This window comes from Misgurnus anguillicaudatus, chromosome 4, assembly GCF_027580225.2.
Source record: "Misgurnus anguillicaudatus chromosome 4, ASM2758022v2, whole genome shotgun sequence".
NCBI lineage: Eukaryota > Metazoa > Chordata > Actinopteri > Cypriniformes > Cobitidae > Misgurnus > Misgurnus anguillicaudatus.
In genome coordinates, this window is record NC_073340.2 from 27,526,471 (window position 1) to 27,543,924 (window position 17,454).

Here is a 17,454-nt window from a genome sequence, read left to right on the forward strand (position 1 = left end):
CAGGACATTAGGTCATTTTCAAATTCATATAGATTTTAATTCTGTCTGTGTTTTTCCTCTCACAACCAGCAAAGCAAATGACATGCTGCTTTCGAACTGAGGAAAATAAATGTAAAAAAGTGATTGCGGTGTTCTATTTTTTATTTAGCTGCCTGGCCAGCATACCTTTATTATGCCAACTGTAACTAAAATAATACTATTGCTGGCTTCCCATTTGATGTAAAAACACAACTAAATCAACAAAGAGAGTCCAACACTTAAAGGCGACATATCATTAAAAAAATCAGACTTTTTCCCATGTGCTATAATTGAGTCCCCAGTGCTTCTATCAACCTAGTAAATGTGAAAAGAACAACCCACTAACTTAGTGTTGCTAAACCATTCTTTGCAAGCATGTGAAAAAATAGGTCATTGAAAACTGGCTCCCCTTGTGAAGTCAGAAGAGGATAATACCGCCCCTTAATCTGCACTATCCAACCACGGCACTGCCATTTAGTGCAGACACCAACTCATTTGCATGTTAAAGTACGCACATTTTTGCTCACACCTACAAAGTGACAATTTTAACATGCCATAATAAATTATCTGATATATTGAGCTAGAGCTAAAACTTCACATACGTACTTTGGGGACACCAAAGATTTATTTTACATCATAAAAAAATCTCCTTTAAGAACGACCACTGCAAGAGCAGATTCAGGAACGATCCTCACTTTAAATAATTCCTATGTATATAACACTATAATTATATCACAAATATAATATTTATATTTTAATGGGTTTCATGATTCATCCAGAGTACGTGATGTTCTTGACCTTCATCCAAACAACAGACAAAACTACTCCCATCTAAATCAGCTTAAATTGTCTTCAATATCATACAAATGATGCTTAAAGTGATACTCCAGCCAAATATCTAAATTACCCCATGATTTACTAAACGCAATCTGAGATACTTCTTGTAGACGAGCACATTGGGAGTTATTTTAGTAAATTTCCTTGCTCTTCCAAGCTTTATAATGGTAGATAAACAGGGATCAGGGGAAAAAAGTGCATTCAGGGTTTTGCGAGTAACAATGTGATTTTGTATGAAAAATATTGATATTTTAAACTTTATAAACTATAAAAACTATAAAAATCAACATTTTGGATGACATGGTGGTGAGTAAATTATCTGGATTTTTTTAAGAAAATTGACTTATCCTTTAAGAATCTGGTTTATAACCACTTACCTTTGTAGGGATGCACCATCCCCTCCATCATGTCCACACTGTCGTCTGGTCGAAGCTGCAGAGATACATCACCAACAGCTCCCACAAGATCCGCAAAGAAATCAGCCACCTCTTCACAATCCTCCAGAAGCACATACCGATCCTGGCGGTTTGTAAAGTAGGAATCGCTCAGATTGGCCCTGTATGAGATGACATCACACTAAGAGTGGGCCAACATAGAGCCTCTTCCACTGAATGAAAGCTGTTGGGCTTCACACAGTTAAAACCCTTTGTACACGCACAGCCAGTATGAAAGCATGTAACTTTTCAAGTTTCAAGTTTGCAGTAACAATCAAGATAAATGTGACCCTGGACCACAAAATCATTCTTAAAGGTAAATTTGTAAAGATAACTATTGGAAAATTTGGAATCTGAGGCTGCAAAAATCTAAATATTAAGAAAATTGCTAGGGATGCACCAAAATAAAAATTATTGGCCGAAAATCGAAACACCGAAAGAAATTATTATGTCAATTGTTAGTACGGTACCATTGCATTTATGGCTATCGCTGTGTACTAACTTTACTAGGAGTGTGACGGATCACAAAACTGACGATTTGGATCACATTCAGTTTTTGAGGCACGGATTGGATTATTTTTCGGATCAGCAAAAAAAGAGGTGGGAAAAATCTAATAACAAATAAAGAAATTGCAAACATTTATAAATAAAGAACAACGTTGCACACTAAGTAAGGTCTGAAATTAGCATTAGGTACAAAAATCGAATTAAATGAATCATAACACTGTTTTCATTGTATCAATTAAATATATTATTATTTTTAGAGCTACAGAAGTGATTTTCTCTTTGTCTTGGGTTGTTTGATTAACATTTATGACACAGACTTAAGTAGGTTAATTGAGGTTACTGTCTCTTTAAGAACAAATAAGCACAGATTGGTTTCTGACTGTAATCTATTCATACACTTAAAGGTGCAGTGTGTAACTTTTAGAAGAATCTCTTGACAGAAATGCAATATAATATACATAACTATATTATCAGGGATGTATAAAGACCTCAAATAATGAACAATTGTGTTTTAATTACCTTAGCATAATACGCTTTTATCTACATACACTGCGGGTCCCTTTCCATGGAAGCCATCATTTTGTGTCACCATGTTTCTACAGAAGCCCTCAACGGACAAACTTTGTTTAATAAGTTGCCTCTGATGTAGACATGTTTGTCCCGTGGCATCTACCGTAGCTTCTCTATGCATTTCAAAAGCGAGGGGTCAGCTGTGGACGAGCCGTTGGTTGCAATTTGCAACCTCACCACTAGATGCCGCTAAAATTTACACACTGCACCTTTAAGACATAAACAAATGTTTTTATTAGAAAAAGAATACTGTGGAGATAATTTTGCTTGTATGTGCCCTGTCAATAACAGAAAAAATTTATGTTTGCTTGCTTTTTGAAATGCGTCTCTCCGTGTATGCACTACTGAGTGCACTTAAACGCTTGTGTGCGCAGAGAGACAGAGGGCGAATTCCAAACAGGGCAGCATAAACAATCATTAAACATAAAAACGTTACGTTGTTTATCAGTGCTTTATTCGTCAAATGTATGTTAATGGACTACAGTATGAGACAGATTAGCGCAACTCTCTCTAAAGTTTACACATCAAGAGTTCTGATCTTTGAAGGGCATATGGATAAAACATCTGACTGGAGCTGGACCGACACATTCAATCGCATGTTCAAATCATCCACACTGCAGACATGTTGCTTCAGACAAGCATGTGCAGGTGTTTCAGTGATAAAAGTCTTTCAGCCGAAAACCAAATATTTGGTGCATCCCTTAAAATCACCTATAAAGATGTCCAAATGAAGTCCTAAGCAACACATTATTAATTATAATTTTTTATATACATTTATGGAAGGAAATGTACAAGATATCTTCATGAAACATGATCTTTACTTAAACGGACCCTAACCTAGGTGTTTTCAGCAATATTAAAACTGGTATCCCCATAATGTGTCTTTAAGTTTCAGCTCAAATACAACACAGATCTTTCATTATACGATGTTGAACATGGCCATTTGTGGCTGCAATGAAAAATGCGCTGTTTTTGTGTGTTTCTCTTTAAATACAAAGAAAGCTTCTGTTCCCCTCCCGTATGCAAAGTAGGGGGTAGAGCGTTTACAAATGTGCTTTGGACTACATCAAAACATGTGTCTCTGGGAGAAGATTGAACTACTCGCTCATAATGCGGAGTCTGTGAGCGGTTATTTAGGCGTAATCAATGTGACATCACATAATGCATCCCCAATAACCTGTTTTGTGTGACTGTTGCGGTATAAAGGAGATACAAACAACGAAAAATAAATGGATTTGTATAATAACAGGATGTTTCTGCACACACACTGGCAACTCATTTTCTGATACAAACGCATTTAAGTGCATTTTTTAGGTTAGGGGGGCTTAAACATCCTAAAGATTTTTGGCATAAAACTTTTTTTACCTATACAATGTATTGTTGGCTATTGCTACAAATATACATGTGCGGCTTATCATTCGTTTTGTGGTCCAGGGTCACAAATACTGAACAAACATGACAACAGTACAAAAAATACACACTGAAGCATGTGAAACAGTAAAATGTTTAGCAAAGCATGTGGAAAATTGGCATACTGCGGTTTGAACTATATGCATAATTCCAATGTCTATGTTGGAATTTACATTGCATTTGTCATAACAAATCACGCTTGTGTGAATTTGCTTCTGCCGCCACTGTTACGGCATTTGCACATGAATGCATAAGTGCTACGCACCCACTAATGATGAGACTATTGTCGAAAAGGTAAGCTTTGATGTGCTGCACCCCGATGGTCTCGTTGAAACGCTCGGGCACCATAAGTCGCAGCAGACCCCGCAGGTCGGGTGTGTGATAGAGGGACACTCTCATCTGTTCAGGGAACCGCTGGAGAAGCGGCAACAACATTGTGCGGGAATTGTGTTTACCTGAATAGGCAAAAACAAACATATCGGTCAGATAAACTCTTCCTATCTACTGTAAGTAGGCGGTTCTACGATGTAATGACTTTATGCTCGTCATCAAACACCTGACTACCCAAGTCTACAGTACAGCTAATAAAAGATACAGTGATAAATTATTACACTAATAAAAGTTCACAGGCTCCTTCATGAGAACAAGCAGGAACTGAATCAATCGAATCAAGGACGTCTAAGCTGTAATATGATGCCTCTTTTACCATTTGATATTAGATTATCAACTCTTACAACATTGGGTGACTCCTAAAGCACAGCCAAATCCGTCAATGGAATGACTAACAATTCCTGTTAAGACATTTTCTAGGTTAAAAGGAAAAAAAAACAGGAAGGAGGTCTACATGCTATCCCACAATTACCAAAACTGGTAATTCTACAAATGACACCCAAGCTGCCACATCATTAAAATACATTTAATTTTAGTCTCAGTTCAAAGGAAGAACCGAAACCAGCTGGGGTTTTCCTACAGGCATTACTTCCTTCTCACAGTGGAATATCATCCTAAAGCTATTGCTTTTCATTAAATACCGATTCACTAGTTCGCCTGCGCATTCAGGTGTTAATTATAAATGGTAAATGAACTTGGCTTGCTGTCCTCGAAGGGAGCTCTGCACAAAAGCTCCGAACCTTAAGAGAGATCGAACCTGAGGACGGGGCTCGAGCCCCAAGTTCTATACCCTGCAACAGAAACTGCATGGAGGAAGAAAGAGAGCAATGAAGGAGGAAGAGGAGGAGGAATGCGGAAAAGACCCGGAGGCCTGAAGGCTGCCCTATATACGCCCATAATGATGATTAACAGGCCTGAATGTTTAGGCACCTCCTAAAACTACATAAAGTTACCTTCATGATAGTTCGTAGCCTCTTTCAGTAATGAACAGATAACAAAGGCCATTCACACTGAGTCAGATTTTTAAGAAATAATCTGATCTAAATCATTATCAGATATTAAACCAAATAAGGATGTGGTGTGGAGTGAGCTGTTAATTTAAGATTTCATGTGATTTTTTTTGCTACTCGTGCAAAAATTAAAAACAATTGAAGCGTACCATCTAGATCAGGGGTTTTCAAACGTTTTTGTCATCCAAACCGCCATTGACCTAAATTATTTATTTGAAGTACCCCCTGAGATTTTAAGTAAATTTTAAGCACATTTGCATGTTTAACATCCACGTTTTCCGATATATTGTAGTGTTGTCTAATGATCACATGACATACAAAATAAACAAAAAACATATATTTTGTTAATAAGTGTTTAACAGTCCCTCCAGAAAAACGCGATTATGCGATCGCATGATTCAGTGCATATTATAAAACGGGCAGTTCTAGTTCTTCATTCTGTTGAAACGCGTTCTAAGCCGTGATAAAATACCCCGGTAAACCCACGGTTCAGACCGCATTACAGGAGTATCACTGCGCCACTGCTGCGTACTGATTTATGAAAATAAGCACCGCTTCGCGTCGTGCCTAACAACGCCCCTTAGCTGTTATAAAAAAAAGCCAAAGTCCGCATATTTATGCGGCGGATGCATTTTTTAAATACACCGCACTTTCGCCGCATAAATTGCAGATTTCTGACCGCAAAATATGCGGGCTTGCATGATTTCATAATGAAGTGATGTAATTACGCAACGTGAACATCAATGAAAAGCTGAAAAAGCTGCAAACAGTTTTTGCAAGTTCCCGCAGTTTTAGCAAGTTCCCGCAATTTTTGCAAGTTCCCGCAATTTCATTGCAAAAAATCAAACTGCATAAATATCCCGCATTTTCCAACGCATTTTTTAATAAAACATGTTACAAGATCAAGATTTTTTGTTTGCGACAATCACAAAAAACTGTGTTTTATTCAGATTCGTAAAAATATTTATTTATATTTTATTAATAAATTATAACAAATAGTTTTTTATCAACTCACGAACCTCTTTCGCAATTTCCTTGCAAACCACCATGGGTTCTTTACCCCCAGTTTGGAAAACCCTCATCTACATAACCAATTTCAGGATTCGTTCTTTCTTTACTCTTCACACCATTCAGCATCTATGGCTATATTCATGGTTAATCCATACACAAGTTGATCCAGACAAGTTAATGTATACACAGGTTGGGGAGGAGCAATTTGGTATCTTCAATACACCTATCTTGCATGTTTTTTTTGGCCTGTGGGAGGAAACCGGAGTACCATGAAAAAACCCACACCCAACCAAGAGAAAAATTTTAGGATTAAAGTGGTCATACAGGTAGCCTAAGTGAGTGAGTGAGTGAGTAAGAAAGAGACCGACCTCTTGAGCCTCTAGTATAATCTAGCAGAAAATCCACTTTGAGTTCAGGTGCATCTTTTGCTTGCGATCGCTCTAATGCCTCTTCCATGCAGTCAACCTACACAGAAAATTAGACTGTCATTAGAAGAGGTTAGACCAAACTTTTTTTGAGTGGTTAACCCCATTGTGTAGAGTGAATCCCCAAAAAAAGATCCATGACATAAACATATTAAACGATATAATGTAATGCTGTTGGTTAGTACCCTTATTTTCTTATTTTCTATATAGGTTCAATAACACAGAATTTATGAAAAATGTATGTATTTTATAAAATGTCATGAAACTGGGGCACCCCTTGCACCAATTTCACAACCACTGGGTTATACCAACAAACTATATACTATTGATGACAGGTGTAAATAGCAAAAACTACAGTAACCCTGAGCTGTGACATGAGGTCAAATACCATTATAAGGCAGACACGCGGATAGACTGACAGGGTTTCAATGACAATAGATTGTGTAAACATTCCTCTAAATCTGCAATGTTTCCCTTTCCTTGTACTTAAGCTTTCAAATGTCTTGTCCAGCTGGTTTTGCATGTTGCCTGGAACAAGGAAATGTCAACCTGCTGTAGACTGAGCTTACAGTATATTACACTTACAGCTCACACACTTACATTGCATTTACCAATTAAATCGATTTTTAAGTTTTTAACAGAAATTGTGAATGCTTGTCACTGCAAAAATCAATGTCAGGGTGGTTGAATATGGGCATGAATGTAGGTTTCTGAGTTTTTTTATGTCACTGAGTTTTGCTCACTAGTCCTATAAAGTCTCTATGATAATCTGGGTCCCTATCATTAAGGTCCAAGGCCACTGAATTTTTCGCCTGCTTTAGCAAAAAGCCGGCAGGCAAAAAAGCCTCTAGCAACAGATGGTACAGAATGACTTATGCACTTAACCATGCACCACTGATATATGATTTATTAGTTATCTGATCAGACTTGAACTGACATGAGCTAATTTTCATAATTCATTTCTTAAACCTCTCTGAAAACGTAGTTTTTACTAATGTTTGAAGTTCCCTTTTACATTTGAGTGGTTAACATCTTAACAGCAGTGGCCTGGAGAGCTTCCTTCCTAAGTAAAAATCTCACTTAGACCACAGTCAGTTTTTGTTAGGTTGTTTTCAGTTACAGTAAAAAATGTACAAACAGGATACATACAAGATCTTGCTCTAGAGGTCCTGTGCCAAGGTAGAGGGAGGCCATGACCACACGACTCTTGGCTGTTTTGATTCGAGCCTGGTCAAACAAAGATATATAGGAGATATGAAATATGAGATCAATTAAGTTAAAACTTTATTACAATCTGAGCCGTTAGAGACAATATAAGGAAGTATTACATTAGAATTATCGGAACTTTATGGGTGCGAACCAAAAGATAAGATTATTCCCAACTGTAATAAATTATTTGGCATCAGTGCAAAAAATGTTTTGTAAAAAAAACTACTGAAAACTGTAACAGATGGTAAATCTGATTTAAACATTTGAGGCATTGTAAAATTGTCATTACATATATGACTTGTGGAAGCACTTTGGCTTTAAAAAAGTTTTTTTTTTTTACATTTTTAATAAAAAAGAAAAAGTATCGGTAACACTTTAGTATGGGGACCAATTCTCACTTTTAACTAGTATCTTATTAGCTTACATATTGGCTGTTTATTAGTGCTTATAAAGGACATATTAATGCCTTGTTCCGCATGACCAAATTGTACATCCCTTAACCCAATCCAATACCTAAAACTAACGGCTTCAACAACTACCTTATTAGCTATTAATTCACAGTAAATTGGGAGTTTACTGAGGCAAAAGTCATAATTAATAATCAATAACTGTTCCCCATACTAAAGTGTTACCAAAGTATTGCAATGTATCGCAACACATTGTATCGTATTGTGATACATTGTAGCATGCAAAATGTATCACCATACGTATCGTATCGTGGGGCCCTTGCCAATACCCAGCACTTATTGCAATGCTGGTTTTTCAAACTTAAAGTTACACACGAGTGGAGCATTGTGATACTTCAAATGTAATTGGCTCTTATACATCAGTGGTTCTTAAACTTTTTCTGCGTGCGGCCCCCCTTGTGTACGGCGCATTTCTTCGTGGCCCCCCCAAAGAAAATGTATGACAAGAAACTGTTTTAAAACTTAACTTTTGATTAAACAAATCACATTAAATGATACGAAGTAGTGCTGTTGGTTAGTAGTCTTATTTTTTTAGGTTTAATTGCACAGAATTCATGATAAATTAATTTATTTTATAAAATGTCATAAAACTGGGGCCCCCCTGGCACCATCTCGCGGGCCCCCAGTTTGAGAACCACTGTTATACAGCAATGGATTGAAAACAGATTTAGTGATCATATGACACGTTTTAATACATGCACGCATACCTTCATAGCCTGATAGAACTCATCAGGTGAATGGAGAACACGAATGTGTCCCCCAGGGACCTTAAAAGCGGGTACATGATCTGCAATCCAGTGGAAGCGAGTGTGGAGCCCATCGACCCCGGTGAAGCCCGGCGGTCTGGAGGAGGCCAGGGGGGACGGGTCAGTCTCTGCCAGGAGAGGGGCCAAGAGTAGCACAGTAGATCTACAGGATAACAGGAAGAGAAAACTCTTTAATCTGCATCCAAAGGTTAGACTGGCAGAGCTATTCATCTGGCTTCACAATGTGCTGTTTTCATGTAGGAGGTTTGTGATTTAACATCTGGTTGCTGAACTGTGATGATGATTATTGTTTTTTCTTTTCCTGCTTTAACAACAAGCCAATGCATTCAGGAGATCTGAGATCTCCTATTCTTCTCGTCCTTCTGTGCATCAGTCTGCAATTTTATGCAAAACAGTAAGTAAAAGAACAAAAACAAAAAAGGACTACCCAACCACTCTAGCTGGAAAAACACTGCAAACACTGTGTAATATGATGATTTGAGCTCCTGTACAGTTCAGTGGCATTAGTAGTGAATAAGGCCATGGATTTGAACCCAGGGAACACATACTGATAAAAATGTATACCTTATAATGCACCGTATGTCGCTTTGGATAAAAGCATCTGCCAAATGCATAAATGTAACTGTAAAAAGAAATCTTTATGCTACCAGGATGCCTAGAGCTGTGTTTGTATACTTATTAGGCTTACCTACAAAAAATATCAGACCTTGAGAGCTACCAAGACGGCGACCAAGTGATCTGACTTGTGACTTCCCCTAAACATGGTAATGTCCAGCTCCAAAGGCAACAGTACAAGGCACAAAGGCAGTAATATGGTCTGTTTGACACAACATGAAGTCTAAAACCCTGCAACCCTTCACTTAGATCTACTGCCAAACCCCAAGGTCACGCTGAGTTCTTTACAACCCAGACAGTGTTTTTCTTCATCGAATCCGGAGCCTCACCGCACACGACAGTAGAGCTCACATAAATCCAGAGAAAACCAAATGAAAGAGGCGCCGTTATGACCGAGTGTAAAACAATGCTGGTGAACTGCTGATTGCAAATCTAAATGACCTCCATCTCTTGCACAGATCAAACCGGTTATAAAAACACACAGTGACAAATCTGCCATAACGTACTGGCTTTGTGCGAAAAGCATGAGAAAATGCAGGGAAATTAAAAGTTAGTTGATTTAGATAATAGAAATGTGACTTTAATAAAATAAAAGGTGTGTTGCAAAACAGTTCATGTGTAAGTGTTCCTAACTGTTATTTTATTGCAATGCACATCTAATAATATTAAAGCAAACCTCACTTTGGGTGAAAGCATCTGCATAAACATACATATTTATAAAAAACCATCCAACAAGCTCCCTGAATACTCAAACAACTAATAGTTAGCTTTACTGGGATGTAATACTGTTCCTGTATTATTCTGTCTCATGTTGTTTTGTCTTTTTGACTAAGTGCATGAACTTTTTATCTACATAACAAAACTTTTGGTGTTTAATATGTTCCATAATCACTGTCTGAATCAAGAATATGATTTTTGTACTCTAGTGACATGCCTGAACTTGATAACATCTCTTTAAAACGCAAGTGCTTAACGTTACCTACGTTATCTGATTTTCCTGTTTGTATCTATTTGGAGACTGACTGTAACCCTCATCACACTGTCCGAAGTGCAGTTTGACAGCTGTCAATCACTAAAATAAAAGACACGAGGGTGTTTACCGAAAGTAACAAGCACTAAACATTAGCAGAGGTAACGTAAAGTTTATATGTAACGTTATACAGTTTAGATGTATCGTGTTATGTGTCTACGTTATGTGTATTTGTAATTACTGTAAAGCAACCTTGGGTCCTCAGAATGGCGCTCTATATATGTAAAACATATTATTATTATGAAAGTTTCTACTTAACATTTACACCACATATCTGCATTCAAGTCGTTTTTATAACAATACATGAATAAAAGAGTTCTCCTTTACAAAACCACAAGCTAACGCTAGTGAAACACGCAAGACTCTAACACACTGAGTTTCTATCTATCCACCGTATTTATGTCATAAAACGAACCCTGTCCTGCGATCATAAGTCCTGAAGAAACGGTCTGAAATCCTCGTGAAAACCCAGGAGAATGCAGGAGTGTACACGGAGAACACAAGTCTTTTCCATGTCATGGGCGCCGCCATGTTTTCACGGGAATTTTGAATATAGAAACTTTATGTAAACACTCGTTCCCCAGACACTCAACAGGCATCCGTTTTGTAGCGAATAAGCGCAAAAGACAAGAATATCGTGTTTTAATTTATAATACAAGTAATGCATGAACTATATCTGTATATAATAATTTCTGCATCAATTCTGACAAAATTGTGCTATTCTGAACTTACGTTTTTTATACAACATGTCATTTTCATTTTAATAGTTGCTAATTACACCTTAATATTACATGTACACTATATTTAAATATTCCACTTCTAGTTGGATTTTAACTATATAGCTACTGTTAAATCACATAGAAGTAAGTGCTCTTACATTTTTATTTTATATTCAACAGCATTTGTAAATGTGTACAGTACATTCTGTCCACACTAGATCGGCAAATATCCAAAGCTAATCATTTACAAAGGGGAATTAGTAGCCTAATGTAAATATTACCCTAGTAGTGATTCATTGAAGTCGAAATTGTTTACTGCTCATTTCCTATAGATGGCGTATGGAACAAATCCAGTAAGTAGAGTAATAAAAACATGTGAATCCACTATATACTATAGCCTACTATTATGGCAAATTGTAGTATACTCTAGAATATTACAGCAAAATGCATATGCTACTGCAGTTTTCTGTAAAAACTAGTATGCTATACTACTAGCATTTACTATATGTTTACAACACTTTACTATCTAAATATTACTACAGTTTATGAAAGTACATATTAAAGTACACTGCATTTTTTTTCATGTAGGGTTAAATAACATATGACGGTATGCAAAATGCTTTGCAAAAACCCATTTTCCTGAAAACCGAATGTTCCATCATGCACGCGTGAGGATGCCAGTAAATTACATTATAGTGCGGCTCTGCAAAACCAATCAATAAAGAAATGAATAAATCAAATCGAGTGCGAATAAAACAGCATAATATGCAACATGTGTGTGGTCGGTCATAACACACCGAGCACATTTCTATCCGCAAGGGCAATGCATTTTTTTCACCTTGTGTGAACAGGGAAGGGAGGGGTAAGAAATCCCGTAAAAAAGGGTCACACTGATTATTTATTGGCAGTCCGCCACTTGCGTGTCTGTGTGTGTGTGAGTGTGTGGTTGCTTACTGGAACACCGAGGGGAGGGAGGAGCCTTTTAGAAATATCAGTCGCTACTTCAACTCCATGCCACAAGCAGTAGGATACCTTCACTACCTCTGATAGACTTTAATACAGCTGATCACCGATCAACTGTTAAACAACTGACATGAAACTCATCTTTATCCCTTGCAAAGAAGGCACGTTTTGTATAAACACTTGTATGGGACTCAACAAAGGGAGCTATGTTTTAGGAAAAGTCCAAGATTGAGTCGGATAACGCTTTGAAGGTAAATACAAAGGCTTTGCTCTGTTTTCTGATTTACCTTACTGTCGCTTATAAAACCAAAACCATAGTTGAGTATCTTTGGACCTTTTCATCAATATACCGGGATATACACAGCGTATATGCGGCGCTACATTGTGTTCGCGTCAGACCAAACCGAAGTGTTTAAGCGCGCGCTAACGTGCTATCTTTAAAACCCGCGTCAGTTTTTTACCTAAATGTGTGCCAGTCGGACTAAAACGTCCTCGGTGTAACCTGACTAACTTGGTCTATTCCAGTAAGAGAGAGTGAAGGGGTATTTACAGTGTAACACGAGCCAGAGACCGTGTGTCATGAATGAGGAATTGGGTTATTCACAACGAACTGGAGGACCTCATTCATAACCCGCTTTCTAATAGCCCGAGTGAATATCGAGTTTACTCCTGCTAAAAATAAAGCTTTGATTGCCAACTACATTTTTCTTCAGACAAGACATTTTGCGTCATTGAAACGCTTACATTTACGTGTGTTCATTTGATAGATAGACGTTTTTATCTAAAACGACTTACGGGGCATGCAAAGTATGAATTGTTTTTGTTTTGTCTTATTTGGGATTCGAACCTATTAGCTTTCCGTTGCTAACACATGCTCTATGCTTTAGGGGAAAAGCTTGGTTTCTTTGAGGGGGAAAAGTCTAAGTGTTTATGTTCAACAGATGTGAGAAACATTGAATCTGGTTGTTAAGATGTATCATAAATGTGATGTCAGTAGTCTGCTGGCACCAATGTTCAGTATATGCTGACTTATCCACTCATTTTTTCCTCTTGTTTTAGCCTCCTTCCATACCCACTGAGACGTCAGTTCTTCTGAATGTGGAAAAGGTGTCAGAGCTCTGGGCGTTGTGTTGGTGCTCTCCGGTGTCTGAGCACCCTGGCTGGGACGGCCCTTCGGCCCTGGACACCAAGCACCAGTGGTTGCCGGGCGGTACGGGGGGTGGGCAGAGCGCCATGGTAACGCACAGCAGGTTTGACAGCGTCATGAGCAGCAGCCCCTTTGAAGGCGGCGTGCGCCTGCCCCCTCACCGGTACAAGACCTTCAGTTCAGAGGCGCAGTATCAGATGGTGCTCGCGGCTGTGCGAAAACTTCAAGAAAGCGGCTTCTACTGGAGCACGGTGAGCGGGAAGGAGGCCAGCTCGCTTTTGAGCGCGGAGCCCCCGGGTACCTTCTTGGTGCGCGACAGCTCAGACCACCACCACTTTTTCACCCTGAGCGTTAAAACGGCCACGGGCACCAAAAACCTGCGCATCCAATGCGATTCCTGCTCGTTCTACCTGCAGACGGACCCGCGGAGCGAGCCGGCGGTGCCTCGCTTTGATTGCGTCCTCAAACTCATCCATCATTACATGCCACCTGCGAAAGGGACCTCATCTATGGTCCAGGCTGCAGGTAGCGGTGATGGAGACGGTGGAAGGTCAGCTGACGGGAGCGCGTACTTCATTTACTCTGGTGGAGAGAAGATCCCGCTGCAGCTATTGCGTCCACTGGCCTCTAGCATGTCCAGTCTGCAGCACCTGTGTCGAAAGACTTTAAATGGCCATATAGATGTGTCCACTAAACGGGATCAACTGCCTCAAACACTCCAAGAGTTTCTCCAGGAGTATGATGCCCCTATCTAGCTATTCTTTCAAGCTCCAGATGCGTTTCAGATGGAAAGAGCCGCATGGGCAGAAGATGTGCGTGCCAATAAATGCTCACAGATCGGCAGAATGGCGTGAGTGGAGATATTTCGCTCCACACCTCTGTGTCTGTCAGTATTGCGGGCCAGCTGTGCCTTTGACCTCTGGATTGTGAACTTTGGCAGGTGGCTGCCATTTGAAGGACAGCATGAGATGCGTACTCCCGGTCAAGTGGACGGCTGCCAGGATCTGACATCTCGGCCGCTGTTGACACAAAACGATTTTTTTTATCTGGTGGCTGGTTTTAAAGACAAACTGCTGAAGATAAACACGAGTGATCAGTACAGGAGTTAAGTGTGCTGCTGTGGCAACGATCCAGCTCCTGTCCGATCGATCGGGAGACGCTCTCACAATCTGTTTTATCCAGCTCGACATTTTTGACTTTCTCCTGGAAGGAAAGCTCTAGCCCTCCGTGTTTGAGCGAGAGCCGGTTGTTTGCGATGACGCACACATTTCCACTGCTTCTTGCCAAGTGTAATTGCCTCATAAGTGGGCGTGGGGGCGCAAACGGGGTGGCTACTTACCGCTCGGAGCCGACACTGCTTCGTCTGCTCTGTGGACTGTGCAGCGTCAAGAGGAGGACTAGAGAACAGATAAACCAGACGTGAGGCCTTTTACTCGGACGCTTTCGGCCTCTGACCCCTCTTAGCCCTCTCTGGAGAAGACGGCCCCTGAGGACAGCTCAGTGGACTGTTGTTACTTTGTTTTTGACAGGAGCCAAAGCAAGCAGTAGTTTCATATTTGTGCTAGAAAAAGGCAGGCAACAAGTGAAGATTGTTCATGGTTAAATTGCAATGTAAAATGTAAACGTATACACGAATTGACTTTCACATACTGTGAAACAAATACAAGCACAGTATAACAAATCTTTAACTGATTTACTGTGGCGTTTGGCATGAAGAACTATGCGTCTCTGGTCACGCAGAGAGGCATTCGTGCTTTATGTGCGCATGAAAAATCAGTTACGCTTCAGCACCCTCGTTCAATAACAACGACACAGTGTTTGTTTCGCTAGCAGGACTAAAATCTGCTATTCACTGAATGTATAATGAGTCTACGGAAGGGCTTATGGTTCAACATTTTTCATATTTTGTCAGATCAAGGTGTTAACATGTGTGGCCACCAACAGGGACAGCATGTGTTTTACTCTGTCTTTTATAAAGATGTCTCATCTTAAGATCTGGTCTGATGACCGCAGTGCAAGCTTGAAGATCAGAAAACAAAGGCATTAAAATAGTAAATGCGGCAAGAAACTTTGCACATATTTATATTTATAAACTATTTCCATAATTTATATTAAAGAGCACTATTTTTACAAAATGCATCCCACTGAGTGCCTCGCATTCTTGAGAAAATGTCATGTTGTTCTCCCATGCGTCAGGCTTTACATATGCAAGATGTTAAAATGGCATTTGTTGTAGAAAACATTTCTTCCTACACATGCATACAGATGAAAATACCACAACTACTCTTGTTTTCATAAAAACAGGCCTGAGGCTTACTTTGAGGTGTGCGTTTGATTGTGTGTATGTGTGTGTGTACAGGATGTGTATGAGTGCACTTTCTGTTGATCAACATTAAAACATGGCCTCTCTCTTGCTCTATAGATCACTCCAGGTTATCCATTGTTCCTTACAGGAAAAACTTTCATGAGCGGGAAGTAAACACAACTCAAGTTCTTGATCACCAATATGTATTTCACATACATAAAGCCAAAAATTCAGTCATTATTCACCCTAATGCCATTTCAATGTCTTACTGTAACTCTCCATCAGTTATCTGGAGCACAAGAGAGGAATCTTTTATGGTAAAGTGTTAGGGGCTGACAGCCTAAGTCGCTCTTTACTTTTATTGAATAGATAAGAGTTGCAGTGAATGATGACTGACTCTCAGTCTCTAACATTCTGCTTTCTTTGTTAAAGAAAAGTTGGAAACATGCCTGTATGTGTATGTATTTCAAGCTCAGATTAAAATATATTTATATATTGAAGAGGTAAGTTACTTTTAAATCTATGCACCGTGCTTTACAAATTTATTAAACAACCATTTTTGTCTCAAAGACCATCCAGCATCGTGAATTGCTTTAATGCATACTCTTTCCTTTCACCGTTTTAAACAGAAGTGAGGAACGTAAAAGTAAATTTGTGTTTTTTTACCTAAATTTAAGCTGGCACATTCAACTTTTCTTAATCAGAAATGAATCAAGCTTAATATTCAACCATTAAAACTTATTTTTCTATTAAAGACTGCAAGTAAATCTGAATAAAATAATAATAAAGTGCTTTACTATGTTTTTCTGGATTTTATGTAAAACAGTAAATTAAAACAACAATTATATTTTAGCAATAGAGATATAATGTGACTAAAAGCTTACACATACTGGTAGATTAACCAATAAATCCAATTCAGGTGGTGGTTTAATACTATTAATTAAGCACTATTGTTTTGCAATAACAAAATGTGTGGATATATAGTACACATGCACATTGCAGGAACTGAAAAACTGCCTAACCAAAATAAACCTGCCAAGTCAATCGAGCCCTAAGGCAAGGACATGAAACCAAATCGAAATGAATAAACGTTGACAGATTTTCATTTTGGTTAAACTATCCCTTTAAGCATTTTGTCTTCACATTTTCATTTATATCAGCTTAAATTTTCATCTAATATTGTTTTTCTAATTGTATATGTTGGGATATTAAAATTGTTTCAGTTTATGACCTGCGCTATTAAACTTATTTAATAGATTAACCCCTCTCTAATTAATTTTCTCTCCATTTAAGTAAAGGCTTTTATCAGTTCACTGTCCTCATATTAGATGGTAATTAACACATTGTAAAAGTAGTAACTCACAAACCATTAAATGCCTAAGTGAAAAAAATCAATAAGCCTTGATAATCTTTCTGAGCGAACCCAATACAGCCTAATGACACAATTTAGGACTTACAGTACAGGCCTTGTTTAACAAGGCTCAGCTAAAGCCAGGACTAGGCAAAAATGAAAATTCTGTCATCATTTACTCACTCTCATGTTGTTACAACAAACCTGTATAAATTACGTTGTTTTGATGAACACAAAGGAAGATATTTTGAGAAATGTTTGTAAACAAA

The 17,454-nt window shown here is 38.6% G+C and overlaps 2 protein-coding genes across 3 annotated transcripts in view; one reads left to right on the forward strand and one right to left on the reverse strand.

Moving 5' to 3' along the window:
* The window catches only part of pgs1 (phosphatidylglycerophosphate synthase 1), a 32,036-nt gene extending 20,765 nt beyond the window's left edge, over nucleotides 1-11,271 (reverse strand). Inside the window, exons 1-6 of one of the 2 annotated variants that reach the window (XM_055176907.2) lie at nucleotides 9,744-10,613; nucleotides 8,996-9,197; nucleotides 7,762-7,839; nucleotides 6,556-6,652; nucleotides 4,042-4,231; nucleotides 1,233-1,411 (exon numbers count right to left, since the gene is read on the reverse strand). In XM_055176907.2, the coding sequence (XP_055032882.2) occupies nucleotides 1,233-1,411; nucleotides 4,042-4,231; nucleotides 6,556-6,652; nucleotides 7,762-7,839; nucleotides 8,996-9,001 (550 nt within the window). In that variant the 5' untranslated portion in view covers nucleotides 9,002-9,197; nucleotides 9,744-10,613. Of the gene's footprint in view, nucleotides 1-1,232; nucleotides 1,412-4,041; nucleotides 4,232-6,555; nucleotides 6,653-7,761; nucleotides 7,840-8,995; nucleotides 9,198-9,743; nucleotides 10,614-11,115 lie in introns of those variants that run through there. The other variant, XM_055176906.2, reaches the window with a different exon arrangement.
* Nucleotides 11,272-12,360: 1,089 nt separating this feature from the next.
* On the forward strand, nucleotides 12,361-15,668 carry socs3b (suppressor of cytokine signaling 3b). Its single transcript, XM_055176914.2, has 2 exons — nucleotides 12,361-12,633; nucleotides 13,442-15,668. Exon 2 carries the CDS (start codon nucleotides 13,616-13,618, stop codon nucleotides 14,282-14,284), a length of 669 nt encoding a protein of 222 aa, XP_055032889.2. The 5' UTR covers nucleotides 12,361-12,633; nucleotides 13,442-13,615; the 3' UTR covers nucleotides 14,285-15,668.
* Nucleotides 15,669-17,454: the final 1,786 nt, after the last annotated feature.